This window comes from Bos grunniens, chromosome 29 (genome assembly GCF_055505025.1).
Source record: "Bos grunniens cultivar Pamir isolate PY7600 chromosome 29, Bosgru_T2T1.0, whole genome shotgun sequence".
Taxonomy (NCBI): Eukaryota; Metazoa; Chordata; class Mammalia; order Artiodactyla; family Bovidae; genus Bos; species Bos grunniens.
In genome coordinates, this window is record NC_141193.1 from 41,849,892 (window position 1) to 41,865,518 (window position 15,627).

Below are 15,627 nucleotides of genomic sequence, written 5' to 3' on the forward strand. Positions count from 1 at the left end.
ACAATTTAAAGAAAGTCATTTTTAGCTAAGACCTAAAGAACACTGCCCAGAGAGGAAAATAGTTTATCAGTTCTGTCACAATAAAAAAAAAAACCTATTTAAACTTTTCTTTGTTCTGTGTAGTTATTTGGCTTTAAAAAAGAAGGCTCATGTTATACTATACTTAAGGTATTAATTTATAAACCCCAGACTGTGGTACATTAGATGCCAAAAGGGTCCAGGAACTATAAAGGAGAGATACAGAACTTAATGGCACATTCTAAAGTATGCTCAGCCACCAATAAAATTCAAATCTGTATATATCAACAGCTACACAGATGTTCAAAACACCAAGTGGCTAGATTTTTAAATCAGATTAACTGAAAATTGAGCAAAAGATTCTCAACAAATTTGGGGTCAACAGAACTACAAAAAACTGGGAATTCTCAGGCAGTCCTGTGGTTAAGACTCTACGCTTTCACTGCTGAGGACCTGAGGTTGGATCCCTGGTTGAGGATCTAAGATCCCACAAGGCTGCAGCACAGCAAAAAAAAAAAAATATATATATATATATATATAATTAGAAAAATTTTAATAAAGCACTGTGATCTGCTTTTTAAAAAGTAGGGAAAATGGCTAACAAATCTTGAAAGTACAAATTGGAGAAAGGTAAAAAAATAGGAATAAAAACACCATTATCAGTAACCAAAGCAATGAAAAGAACAACTTTCTATTAACCTTTTTAAAAAATACATAGTTTTCCTTACATGATTTGTTGCTAATGATAAAGTAATTTACTTTTGGAATAAAATTTAAAGTATCTCCAGTTTCATTTTTCTGCACTTTAAAACTGAATGTCAATAACCGCTTGCTGTCTAGGTTAGAGCTCTGAGCTCAGTCTGTTATAAGACAACAGGGAGTAACAGGCAAATTATTGAGGTATTCAAGTTCAAATATGTACAAAATACTATGCTAGCTAAGCAAACACTTTACAACTATCTAATAGAGGACATCCCCTTTTTGATTCCTGGCTTAGATGGTAACCACCTGGTTTCTCAATAAAAAACAGCACAGTAAAATATAAAAACAACCATTTGTGAAGGTCTCAAAACTTTTGTGTCGATAGCCAGGGGGGGAAACCAAACACCTGAAAATATTTTACAACCTATTCAACTTTAAATAGTCATCAGAATACTTAGCTTAAAACTGTGACTAGACTAGTGAAAAAGTATACCTCCCAAATGCAGAACTAGATAATTATGTATTTTAAAACATTCACTCATTATCAGTGAATTATCCACTCTATTCTATCAAAGCAGCACTTATGGTCACCAAATAGTGTTGATGCCTACCTGATTTTGGTTACAACACAACTAGCTGTACTGTTCAACATGTAGGAACATCCATCAATCACCTAAGTATAACTGAGAACGCTCTTTGCTGCCTGGCATCAGACTCTGAATAAACTTGAAACTGAGTGAATTTAATCAATCTTGTGTATCACCATACAATAATCAAACTGAATAATTATGATGATGAATCATTTTGGAGAGAGAAGAAATAAGAGCCTATCTCCTACTCCCTCCCACTTCTACCATCTGCACACCTCCGAAATGAGTAAGATAAAATGACCCAGTCTAGACCAGGTGAAACAATGTATTAACATAATCCAACAAAAATGAAATAAAACAATCAAGAGTTTTGAGTGTTTTTTCACACTTGTAATGAACTGGAAAAATGTTTCAAATAAGTAAAACAACCATATTCTGTTTTTAAAAAAAAACCACTCCCATCATCCAGAATGCTAAAAAGCCTTTCATACTAGAGAAATTTTAATACAAAACAGTAGAAACTAGTATACCATTCATTAGAAACCTCAAAATAATTTTAATATGTCTTCAGAGGAAGCTCAAGAAGCCAAAACCTCAGAATCCACACATCTTGGCATTACCCTGAATTGCAATTAACTACCCACACATTTAATCATAATCCATTTTTCAAAGATATACAGACAAATCAATGCATCTATTTAAAAAGACTATTCTTTATAGTTAAAGACTTTACATTAACTTTTATATTCTACTCAGCAAGGTCTGTCTATACTTCAGATTAGCTCTCATGTTCCAGGAAATAAATACAAACTCATGATATGGCCTTGTGATCACTGATGGCCTGTTTATGTAATTCTACTGCACTAAATGTAATTCCATAAAAGGTGCTCTTGATTATGAAAAGAATCTAATATTCCTTGATGAAATACTATCAATCTCTTCTCCAATGGTTACAATTTTTAAAAGGTATGCAAAGAACTGAGTATCACTCCCATGAAAGACAAAAAATGTATAATTTTGTTCCAAAATTAACTTAGTCTCATGTATTCCTATTAAGTCTTTCAAGGATTCCAGACAATCTTTTCATATCTCCATTTCTGGAAAGTGAAATCTGGAAAGTGAAATCAGTATAGAAGTAATTTGGGAACTTGAAAATGGCATTCATTTTTTTCAGCAGATGCCAAATTTTTGACCGACATGGCTCCCACAATTACTTTGTTACCATCAGTCCAGTCAGTTAACAGGTTGTAGGAAAAGATTCGTTTTTGCAGACACTGCTAAGCTGTTTAAAGAGAAGAGAGAGAGATTAATTTAGTGATTATAAAATGAACAAATATTTAAAATATTTTGAACACTTTTTGTTGGATTATATCAGAGGTGTGATTACATTTTAACAAACGTGGACTCTTTAGTTAGGTCAAGGAAGTGCAGAAACATTAAGTCAATATGATAGAAACAGTAGGTCAATATGATGTGTTAGTTCAATTAATGTATGAATTCCTGTCACAATCAGAAGACAACTATTAAAAGGTACATCTTTAGTTCTTTCTGTATCATTTTGCCATAGAGGCACAATTAGAAAAAGAAAAAAGACTCCCCAAATACTAAACTGCTTTCATCCATTACAGTAAATAGAGCCAAACCTGAAAATTTCTAAACAATCCGTATTATACTCCAGAAATCTCCTTTATCCAGCTACTAATCATTCAGAACACAATTTTCTAAAAATAGTAAGACAACAGTTTCATATTAATCATAACTTTAATTAACAAGTAGTGAATAGGACACTTTAAGATATTGTTTACTACACACTGAAATAAACATATCTGTTGTAAATTCAGAAACCCAAACATTTACAGTAAAATGTGTTTACACATAAATATGACCAAATTTATTTAAAGTCCCTGTTAGGTCTTAAATACATGCAATACCATGTAAAAACAAGACTATGACGTTGATGCAAAAAATGACAAAATCACTATAAGTCACCAAAATTTGAAAAAAAGAGAATGAAATGGAAACTAAGAAAGACAGTTAAAACATAAGGAACCTAACAAAGCAGCTTTTAAAATAGTTGATACTAATCTCCATTTTCAAAAGTTCTTAATCAAGTATTTCCAAAAACTGCCATTTATAAAATGACATTCTAAAAATCTATACTTGGAATTTCAAAGCATCCCAATTCAGAAAGCTTTGACTGTTTCTCCCCAGCCCCCAAACTTCAAATAATGCAGGAAAATCATTGACGTTAGGAAGAAAATATTCCAAAGGAATGGTTTAATTTTTAGAAAAACGCACTTACTGCTTCCAGAACCTAAGACCCACAGCATTAACAACAATCATTTTTCCTATTTTCATCCATTGTTTTCCAATGTCATGTTAGAGATGAATAAATTCTTTGAGCCCATAACTGAAAGATCAACAAACCTGATTTTATTATGACACCATATTTTTGTCATTGGTACTGCACAAAATTATATACAAAGATATATATATATACAAAATGTTCAAGTATTAATTAAATTTCAATTCAAGGCTTCTGTTTCAAAAAGCTACATTTAACATATTCCATAAAGATAGCACAAATTAGTCATTTCAAATAATTTTTCCAACTACTTTTGGTTTATATATATTATATATTATTCAGTAGGCACTAAAAATCCATGCAGCTGCATTGTGAGGGGCTTGCTCCTGCACTTAGGTATAAGCAGGTTCATCACTCCAGGTTGTGAGTTTGGCTACTATCCATATTCATGCTCAAGTGCAGTAGATGATTTTACAAAATATGCTGTAATGCACTGGAAACCAGAGACCAAGTTAGGTCTCAGAGTGTATTATCTAGCAACAAAACATTTACAGTTGTGCAAGAACAAGATTCCATTTTCATAACCAAATAACAACAAAATAAAACATTTTATGTGTAAGATAACTTACATCTTTGGACTGCTGGAAAATACTTTTTAATTATGAACATTTTAAAATAAAAGCAGAAGCCCTGATATTACCTCTTTTTCCTCATTTCTTATACTACCTTTTAAAATAAAGCAGGAAATGTGGCCAGCAGCTGGTCCCGTCTCTTCTGCCCCAACAGCTGTATCCACTTTAGCACAAAGAAAAACAAGGATGCTAAATACGTATATACTTTATCAAACAGTGATGTTTCACAAAGAATTTCTTCATGTCCCTTACACTGAAGGACATCATGGTTCAATCTATATACAATCACACAACAGAGTACTTCAAAGGAAGACTACGTCCCAACTTTGGAAAAGTGTCAATTGTGTCATTAAGTAGCCAGAATCACTCAATTTTAAAACTCATTTTTAAACAGGACAAATACCTTTGAAATATGGAGAGTAAGATTCTTTGTGAAGCCTCACTTTACACGTTTTCATTCACATTTCATAACCTTCAATATCTAATCATACATAAATTTAACCTAAAAATTTAATACAACAAAAATAAAGGTGTTCAACAATTTATTCATACTCAATGATAGGGTAATCACTGTGCTGGTCCTCAAAGAAACATTTCATTAACCATTCTTATTCCTCCTTCAAGTAACTAACACAGGAGTCTGGTATGCATGTTAATTTTCAACTTCTCTAATGTTGAGATATAAAAATCTATTAATCTGAATAGACTATATGTCTAGATCTATTAAAACTAAAAGGCATTCTTATATTTAAGATTTCTGTCATCTCCAGCAAAGTAACTATCCCATTTGTGCATGCCCCAAGTACTTATTGTCAACCTCTGAAAAGTTGCTCTAAAATTGGAATTCCAATTTGCACCTTGTACAACTCGGAACTTCCATTCAACTTCACCTGTGTCACTGTCTCCAAACTGTATCTCTATTAGCAGCTTTCAGTGTACAGTTGGAACCGATGTCATCCAAGGCCATGTCCACACTGGGGACAGAAGAGCTAGGTACACGCAAGTCTGAACAAGGGGACACATTAACAGCTATTTCAACCAGAAGAAGCATCTTGAGTACATTATTGACCAGCACAAGTCTGTTTCCAGGGTGGACAGGGCCCAAATTAGATTCCCCTCCCAACTTCCGAAAAAGAAAACAACAAACAAACAAACAAAAAAAAATCACACACACGCACAAATTGAGATGTTGCCCATTAAAGTAGACTAAGCAGCAGAGCATGAGCGTTACGTGAAGAGATGGGTCCTTACCAGGTGGTGAGGCGGGAACGACTGTTCTGTAACCCCTACAACGGAGCCTGGCAGGAAGGAAATCACCTAAAAAAGAAACTGTCAGAGAGATTTAATAGTCACATGTTATCATTAGGAGTTGGTTACAGTGTCACATTCATGCTTTTAGCTAAACACTTAAAGATTCAATATTACTTTTTTTTTTCCTCCTCTGAAATGTGTCCAGTGACGATGTCCCACTAAGGTGTTTTACATGATGTAAGGGAGTTGAAAGGGGATAAACGCGGATAAAGAGCAGATTACTTGACCCTACATTTTAAGAGAAGACGACGCCTTCCGGGCGCACGCCGAGCAGAACTCCACCGACACCTTATCCTTGTCCACATGCAGACACACTCCTCCCGCCGAGTCGTCCTGGTCTTCCAGCGGGTCCGGCTGCTGCTTCCCCACGGGCAGAGCGTAGTCGTGGTCCCCGGCGGGCGAGTCCCTGAAGAGCGAGGTGGTCAGCCGCAGTCCCACGCCGCTCAGCCGGCTCAGCAGGCGAGCCAGTCCGGTCTCGTTGGCTAAGACGGCCCGAAGGTAGCGACTCTCCTCCTGCAGTGCCTGCACGCGCTTGCCCAGCTCCCGGTTCTCGGCCCGCAGCTCCTGGTTCTCGGCGGCCAGCCCCCGCACTCGGCTCTCCAGCCCCATCACGTATTCCTTCTTCTTCAGCCGGTTGAGGCGGGCAGCCGCCGCCGCCGCCTTCCGGGGACTCTTTGTCGCCGCCTGGTTGCTGTCGTTGCCGCCGCCGCTGCCTCCGCCGCCGACGCCGCCGCCGCCTCCCGGGGACTTTCTCCGCCTCTTTTCGCCGCCGCCACTGTCACTGCCGCTGCTGCAAGCTCCGATGCCGTTTAACAGCCTCTGCAGCAGGTCCGAAAAGCGCTGCATCTCGGCAGCCGCGGCCTCGTCGTCGTCGTCGCCTCTCCACAGGCCACCGCTGTCCGAGCCTCCGCCGGACGAGGAGAGGGGCCCCGGCGAGCTGAGCCCGGGCTCCAGGTGCCAGTCCGGCTGCCGGGGGTCCAGCAGGTCCGCCAGTTCCAGGCCGGACAGAAAGTCCATGTCCTCCGTCTCCTCCCCGGGGACGCTGGCCATCGCCTCCTCCTCCATCTCCTCAGGCGAGGGCGCGCGCGCGGCCACGCCGCCGCGGCCCCCCCTCCCGGCCTCCGACTCGCCCTCGTCGCCGCGCGGCTGTCTGCGGCCGGGAGATCCGGCCGCCGCCGTCCCCTCGTCCTCCGCCGCCCCGGTCAGGTCCGAGGGCAGCGAGCAGGTCGCGACGGGCGCCGGGCTCTCACTACGCGTCGGGGAGTCGCTGCCCGAGGCCGCCAGCAGTTTAGTCAGGCTATGCCTCATGGGGCCCGGCGGCGGGCCCACGTAGGCCCCGGGCCCTCAGACCGGGCCTCGCGGGTCCTAGGGACCCAGAGCGGGTAGCCGGGGAGCAGGCCAGAACGAAAGGGTTAGGTCCGCGTCGCCTCCCGCCCCCGCTAGGCTGGTCGACCCCCCGCGCCGGGGCGGGGGGCTGGGAAAGGAGATGGAAGCAGCAAGGCCCAACGATGACTCGACCGCGCCACCCAGACAACGGCCTGGCCGGAAATCAGTCGATCTCGCTCCAGCCCCTCCCACCGCATTTCGCGCTCCACCGGGCTCTAGTATCGCGAGACTTCGGTAGACCAGGCGTAATTCCAGACCTCCAGTGATGTCATAGTAACAGCGGCAAAAATAACAACAAACCAGGGATTTATTGGAACGGTGGTCTACCCTATCGGCCCTCGCTTCTCTATCCTCTGTATTCCAGCTTCCACCTGCAGTGAAGCAACTCTCGCTCAAAACTGATCGATACCACATTTATGAATAATCAAAGTTATCCTGGAATTTAAGACTGCTGATCAAATCCTTTTTGAAATTGCCCGGCTCCCTTACGCTATAGTACAAGATTGTTTCATTCAAACACTTAAATACTACTAGAAGAAAAAAGAGATAAGTCATTCATATGTAATTTTTCAAAATCGTTTAAAAAATTTACAAATATATAGAATATGTGAAAGAGTATTCTAATTCAACAATACAACCCAATACTCAGACTCAACAATTAACCGTTTGCCATATACACTTTATCTGTATATAAATGTTTGTAAAACTTTTTTTTTTTTTTTTTTTGCTGAATTATCCCAAAGTTTGAGACAAAACACACCACCTCAACATGCTTCCGTGTGCATCTTTAAAAATAACATTCTCTTTCATAATCGTAATACTATTACCAGGTCTGGAGAAAATTAACAATCTTGTTAATAGTACCTATTACTTAGATCTCATTCAAAATTCATTCAGTTTTCTTCAAAAATAATCTTTTGTAGCAGATACGTTCTTTTGAGCCAGGATCCAATCACAAACCACTTCTTGCATTTGTTATGTTCCCCTGCCCCCCATTTGTCAAACTAGAACACCCCCTTTCACATTGGCTTTTTGAAAAAAACAAGGTCACTTGTTTTGAAAAATGCACCACAATTTGGATTTGTCTGTTTCCTCGTGGTGGTGTTTATATTGTTCCTTAAAACCCACAAGGATTTCAGGTTTGAAGCAGTTCACAAATACACTAGAAAACAATGAAATAACTCACATTTTTACAAAGCAAGGTCAGTGAAAATACAGATGAAAAAGATAAGGAGTTCTAAAAGGAGGAAAGGTTTGTTTCAGAATTGGATGGACATAAAATCTTACAGTTACTTAAGTTGAGCTAACAGTAGACTAAGCTTCCTGGTAACCCAAACAAACAAACGTTCCTTCATTTGCTTATGAGTAAAGTATACATGAATTCCTTAACTGTTTTTCCTGTTCTCACGTCTTAAAGAAACTTTTCAGTGGGATACTGAATAAAGTAGCAGATAACCTCACCAATAGCTTCCTTTATTTGGCTGTTTCTTAGAAGGATTGAAAGCAAGTTCCAGGAAATTTGGACACTGATAGGTCCCAAACACAGGGTAGGCTTTGATAATTATTTGTTGAATGAAGGAAGGTCTCCAACTTTTAACTGAAGGCACTGCACTAAAACTCAACTCAATGAAAACGATTCTGCAAGGGACACAAATAAGCATGACCTATGGTATCTAGACATGAGTTTGAGCAAGCTCCATGAGTTGTTGATGGACAAAGAAGCCTGGTGTGCTGCAGTCCATGGGGTCACAAAGAGGCAGAAACGACTGAGCGACTGAACTGACTGATGGTATCTAGAAGAAAAAATGAGTGGCCTCCAGGTAACTCCTTAACCTTCTCATTAGGAAAAGAAATGAAAGAGAAAATGAAGTCACTCAGTCGTGTCTGACTCTTTGCAACCCCATGAACTGTAGCCCACCAGGCTCCTCTGTCCATGGGATTCTCCAGGCAAGAATACTGGAGTGGGTTGCCATTTCCTTCTCCAGGGGATCTTCCCGCCCCAGGGATCGAACGCAGGTCTCTCGCATTGCAGGCAGATGCTTTACCCTCTGAGCCATCAGGGAAGCCCCAATAGGAAAGGTTTTGCAAAAGTAGGACAGCAAACAGTTCGAGATGATAAATTTTCTGGCATACTTTGATTTAACAGGTGTTTTGTGTGGCTGGTCATCCAATCGAACTGTATTTTCTCCTAAGGCAAAATCAAGACCATGAATTGATTTATCATTTTTTCCCTAAATTACAAGATTTTGGTTTAAATATACATGGTTTTGGATAAGGAAATGGCAACCCACTCCAGTACTCTTGCCTGGAAAGTCCCATGGACAGAGGAGCTTGGTAGGCTGCAGTCCATGGGGTCACTAGGAATCGGACGCGACTGAGCGACTTCACTTTTTCTTTTTACTTTATGCATTGGAGAAGGAAATGGCAACCCACTCCAGTGTTCTTGCCTGGAGAATCCCAGGGACGGGGGAGCCTGGTGGGCTGCCGTCTCTGGGGTCGCACAGAGTTGGACACGACTGAAGCAACTTAGCAGCATACATGGTTTAAGACCCTCTATATTGAATTAAGAGAAAAGTAAAAAACTGAGAGAGGGGAATTTTTACAAGTGTAGCCTCAGAAGACAAAAAAGCAGCTGAAGCAGAAACGACCTTCCCTCCCTTTCATCATTCCTCTCCTCTCATTCTCTCCTTCTTCACGGTTTTTTTTTTCTTTTCTGGTTATAATGATCATTGTAAAAGATTCAGATAGTGCAGAAATATACAACTAAGTAGAATATTACCCATAATCTAACTACCCCAAAATGAATTATTAGAATTTTGATGTTTAATATAAAGAGTTTTTCTATGTATGGACATATGATATAGTTTTATTTCTCTGAACTCTAATGTTTTGATGTGAATATTTTGTGGACATATTTTATACTACCAAATATATATTTGCATGCTTATTTTTGTTGACTGTCTAGAATTCCATTTCAGAAACTTTCCAACTTTGAATCAACCTCACTGATAGCACTTAGGTTGTATTGGATTTTTCACTGTTATATACCACACTAAAATGTTGCACAAACATCTTTGTTCACTTATCCTATGATTTTCTTAGGACAAATTATTGGAAGTAGAATATTTGTCTACAATTTTTATACAGACTCTTATTACTTATGGGAAGGTATCTGTCACCAAGGGTTTTCACAGTATTTAATTCCTATGCACTCATCAAAATGGATTTGTTCTTTTTAAAATGTGCTAAAAATAAAAAGGGGCATCTTTTTGTGTGAATGTGCATTTCTTTAATTATTAGCTTGAATGTTTTTCACATCACCAACTGATTTCTAATGTGAATAGTCTTTTTACCACCTAAGTCCATTTTTCTTTGAAGTGAGAGATTTTCGTCAAGAAAGATATTTGTCGTTTTCCTTCTTAATTTATATGAACCCCTTGCATTATAAGAAAAACATCCCTTTGTCTCATATATGTTCCAGTTTTTCCTCTAGTTGATCATTTATTGGGGGGGAGGCTAAAACTACTTGTTTTACTATAATTTCTAAATAGTCTATCAAACTTTTCTTCATGATTTCTGGCTTTGATGTTTAGCTGAAAAAGCCTTTATTAAACTAAATAATATTGATATTTACTTATGTATTTTAGAGCTCCTTTAATTTCTTCCATTTATAAATTACTGAGCTTTTTAACAATATGAGTGATTATTTCACTTATTAAATAAGATCCAATTGGAATTTATTCTAGTATAAAATGTGACATAAGAATATAATTTTCAAAAAGTTATCTGCCACAATACAGTTTATTGAAGAATCCATACTTGTACCCACTGATGTCCTAACATTTGTGCCATATATTAAATTCTTATATATAGTTGGATCTATTTCTGGTGGTTTTCTTCTATTTAATTGATTAGTGTATCCATTCTGGAAGCAAAATCAGTATATTTTTATTGCAGTTTTATATTTGAATATGTCATAGGACAAGACTTTTTAGTCTTTCTCAGAATTTTAAATCTGTATTTGAATATTTATTCCTCCAGATAACTTTATAAAATTTTCCAAGTTAAAAAAAAAAAGCTGTAATTTTCATGGAAATTGAATTAACTTTATTAATTTATTTTCCTCAGTTACTTTATGCATGTTTTTTGGCTACTGGACTAGATTATTTCTTCTTTTATGCTTTCTAAATGGTTATTGTTGCTCCATTGGAAAGCTACTGATGTTTTTGTTAAATTTTTAACTGACTCACTCACTGAATTTTCATTTTTTCCAGTTTCCATCAATGTAGTTCAGTTACAAGGACCTACAAGGCAAGGATCATTTTAGTAACTGTAATATAATAGTAGTAACAATAGCTGCTAGTTAGGAGCCCTTATCAATTACTGGGCATATATAGGACTTTACACATTATTTCCTTAAACATGATAATAGATTTGGGAGGCCTCCCCAAATGTACCAGGGAATCACTGTAGGCTCTCAAGTTGTACTGTTTAGTTTCTCCCTAGAAATGATACATTTTGAAAAGGCTATCTCCAGACCATTTTCTACCAGATTCTTTCCAGTTCAGTTTTATTCATCTTTGATGCTTCATGTGGCAGAGTAAATATGTATAATGAAGACTGAGTTTATCTAGATTCAATGGCTGAACTTTCTTAAGTCTTTGTTTTTAGTTTATTCATTCAAATTTCCTTGGTAAACAGTTATACATCTTATTATATATAATGACAATTTTACTTCCTTCTTTGCAATACTTGTTTTATTATCTTGACTTATAATTAAATAGCACTTCCAGAGTGATGCTAAATAATGCTGTGAATAATCAGTTTCCTTGCCTTATTCCTGAACTTCACAGGAATGCCTCTAGAGTCTAGCTACTGATTTGAAATGGGTATCTTTATTAGGTTAAGCCCAGTTGCAGGAAACAGAAACCACTTCAGCTATTTTAAGCAGGAAAAGCTGTAATACAGAGAAGATACAAAGTAATTGGAAGGACTAGAAGAGTGGGCATTAGGCCAGGTGATCAAGAATGCCTCTCAGTGCAATGTGGCCTAACAGGCCTGCTAGGGTGCTGTTATCTCTGCCCAGGTTGGGATAGTTGTAGATACAAAGCTGGAACGTTGCTTCAAGATCACTGCTTCCAGGACTCTCAACCCCATTTATTAATTATGTACTGCTGCCTAAAAAGTTACCCAAAACCTAAAACAAACAAACAAAACAATAAATACGTGCTTATTGTTGTGGCTTAAACTAACAATAAACATTTCTTATCTCTAGCAGTTTCTGTTGGTCAGAAATTTGTAAGTGCCTCACTTTGAAACTCATGGAACTCAGCCAGATTTTGACTGGGCTGGAGTCATCTGAAGGCTTGGCTGAAACTAGAGCACCTATTTGTAAGGTGGCTGACAGGTTACTCCTGGGGTTCCTTCTCCTTGTGGGCCTATCCACAGGTTGTGTGAGTGTCTGCACTGCCATGTAGCTGGCATCCCCCAGAGTGGACAATCCAAGACACCAAGGAAGCATCAGCAAATATCTTATGACCTAGCCTCAGAAATCACAATCCCTTCTGTAGTATTCTGTCAGTCATATGAGTCAGACCTTACTCACTATGGAAGGATATGAACACACAGAGACAAGAATCATTAGGTACCATCTTGGGGGCTGACTACCATATCTCATAAAACTAGTGAATGGACAGCCACACATACAAGAAAAAGATTAGAACATTCTCTAACATCATATACAAAAATAAATTCAAAATGAACTTAAAGACTTAAATGTAAGAACATAATACTCCTAGATGAGAATACTGGCAGAACATTCATTGATACAAATAGTAGCAAGCTTTTTTGGATCTTTCTCCTAAGGCAAAAAAAGTAAAAGCAAAAATAAACAAATGGGACCTAATTAAACCTAAAAAGTTTGCTACAACGAACAAAATGAAAAAACAATCTACTGAACTGGAGAAAATATTTGCAATGATATGACCAACAAGCAGAGAAGGCAATGGCACCCCACTCCAGTATTCTTGCCTGCAAAATCCCATGGATGGAGGAGCCTGGTGGGCCTGCAGTCCATGGGGTCACTAGGAGTCGGACATGACTGAGCGACTTCACTTCACTTTTCACTTTCATGCATTGGATAAGGAAATGGCAACCCACTCCAGTGTTCTTGCCTGGAGAGTCCCAGGGACGGGGGAGCCTGGTGGGCTGCCGCCTCTGGGGTCGTACAGAGTGGGACACAACTAAAGCGACTGAGCAGCAGCAGCAGCAGCATGACCAACAAGGGATTAATATCAAAATATATAAACAGTTCATACAACTTGATATCAAAAAAACAACTGATTACAAAATTGGGAGAAGACCTGAATAGACTTTTTTTTAGAGAAGACATACAGTTGGCCAAGAGGCACATGAAAAGATGCCCAACAGTGCTAATCACTAGAGAAATGCAAATCAACCATAATGAGGTATCACCGCACACATGTCAGAAGGGCCATCATCAAAAAGTCTATACATAACAAATGTTGGTAAGGATTGGAGAAAACAGAACCCTTGTATGCTATTGGTGGAAATGTAAATTGGCAAGTCATTATGGAAAAAGAGTATGGAGCATCCTCAAAAAAACACAAAAATATAACTATCACATGACCCAGCTTCTGGGTATATATCAAAAAGAAAAAAAGGATGAAAGAAAGAAAGGGAGGCAAAGAAAGACGCAAGGGAGGCAGAGGAGGGAAGGGAGGGAGGGAGGGAGGAAACACTAATTTGAAAAGATACATGCACCCCATTGTTCACAGTAGCATTATGTACAACAGGCAAGATATGGAAGCAACCCAAGTGTTCATCAACATATGAATGGATATGTATATAATGGAATATCACTCAGCAATAAAAAGAGTGAAATTCTGCCATTTGCAACAAAGTGGGTAGACCTAGAGAGTACTGTGCTTAGTGAAATAAGTGAGAGAAAGAAAAATACTGTATGTTATCACTTATATGTGGGATCTAAAAAAATAAAACAAACAAATGCATATAACACAGCAGAAACAGACTTACAGACATAGAAACCAAGCTAGTGGTTACTAGTAGGGAGAGAGACGGGGAGTGGGGAAAGGTAGGGGTATGGGATTAAGAGATACAAACTATTATGTATAAAATAGATACACACAAAGGATATACTGTACAACACAGGGAATTGCAGTCATTGTTTTGTAGTAACTTTAAATGGAGTATAATCTATAAAAATATTGAATCATGATTTACAACTAAAACTAATACAATATTGTAAATCACCTATACTTGCTAGATAGATGATAGATAAAACTAGTGAATGAATACTACTATGAAAACTCAACATCTCCAAGAATGTGCTTGGGAACAACAGCAGCCAAAGCAGGGGGAAAAGATGCCTGCCACATTTGTATCTACCAAATATAACTGCAGAGGAGTCTGAAAATACAATTTTGGGGTGTGTGTTTCTTTTGTTTTAGCTTTTCCATTTGCACAATACAGAAAAGCACATTAAAAACAAATTAAAAGAGGGATTGAAATGGATGATGAGCACCAATCTATTAAATCCTCCACAAAGATCATGGCTTTATACCTCATCACCAATACATACATCTATTGGATTTTTCTATAATGGGAGTTGGAGCAGAGATGGTAGGTAATGCAGCGGAATCAGGGCTGAGGTTTCGCTGAATGGATACAGCAGAAGGATGAGTGCTACAGAGGCCAGAGTGTTTATTTTAATATAATTTGTCTGTGCTCCCGTGAAGTATAATCCATAAAAGTCAGGAACTATAACCATGCGAGTATTTTTACGATTGGATGAAAACTGAAGACTCAAAAGGTTGGCATTGTCTAGGGTACTGTATTAGCAAAATGTGGTTCAGATGGTAAAGCATCTGCCTGCAATGCAGGAGACCCAGGTTCGATCCCTGGGTTGGGAAGACCCCTGGAGAAGGAAATGGCAACCCACTCCAGTATCCTTGCTGGAGAATCCCATGGACGGAGGAGCCTGGTAGGCTACAGTCCACGGGGTCACAAAGAGTCGGACACGACTGAGCGACTTCACTTTCACTTTCTTTCAGGGTACTGTAGGATTATGTTTACAAGCACTATATACTTGCATGGATTATAAGCTGTTCTCTGTGTTCTGGCTGTATTTCCATTCCTTTCATCCGAAAAATGCATTTGTGAATGCAAATTAATGAGCTACGGTATTGTGGACTAATCTGGGATCTGATTTATTTTATTTAAAAATGACCACCATTTGTAACCAATTAAAATAGTAAGAACTTACCATGCTGCTGCTGCTGCTAAGTCGCTTCAGTCGTGTGCAACTCTTGGCGACCCTTGGACTGCAGCCCCACCAGGCTCCTCCATCCATGGGACTTTCCAGGCAAGAGTACTGGAGTGTTATTGCCTTCTCCGAAGAACTTACCATGCCTCCCAACTAATCAAGCCACACAGCTGCTGCCCATGAAGGTGAGATTTGCTGCTCTGGAGAGGAAGGGACAACCGGTGGAGAAGTTTGGGCATTGGAGACTTGCGGGATTTTCCTGTTCTGATGAGAAGGACTCCACTTCTCAGATGGGAAATTGTCTTATCTCTCATCCCAGGAATCTCAGAGTCAGAACTTGGCGAAGTTGCTCTTGCATCCCATTACCAGTTTCAAATC

General features: G+C 39.0%; 1 protein-coding gene across 4 annotated transcripts; it reads right to left on the reverse strand.

The window, feature by feature from the left end:
* Window positions 1–1,678: 1,678 nt before the first annotated feature.
* CREBZF (CREB/ATF bZIP transcription factor) lies at window positions 1,679–15,379 on the reverse strand. 4 transcript variants are annotated; one of them, XR_015157903.1, is made up of 4 exons: window positions 15,250–15,379; window positions 5,499–5,576; window positions 4,342–4,410; window positions 1,679–2,592 (listed from the first exon to the last, which is right to left on the reverse strand). XR_015157903.1 is itself a non-coding variant. In XM_086384685.1 (1 exon), the coding sequence occupies exon 1, from the start codon at window positions 6,864–6,866 to the stop codon at window positions 5,787–5,789; it is 1,080 nt and encodes a 359-aa protein (XP_086240811.1). In that variant the 5' UTR covers window positions 6,867–7,113; the 3' UTR covers window positions 5,575–5,786. The 4 variants fall into 4 exon arrangements, 1 of the variants encoding a protein (XP_086240811.1); XR_015157902.1 differs by lacking the exon at window positions 15,250–15,379 and adding an exon at window positions 5,791–7,113; XR_015157901.1 differs by lacking the exon at window positions 15,250–15,379 and adding an exon at window positions 5,791–7,113 and having other exon boundaries at window positions 1,847–4,410.
* Between the last annotated feature and the right edge of the window lie 248 nt (window positions 15,380–15,627).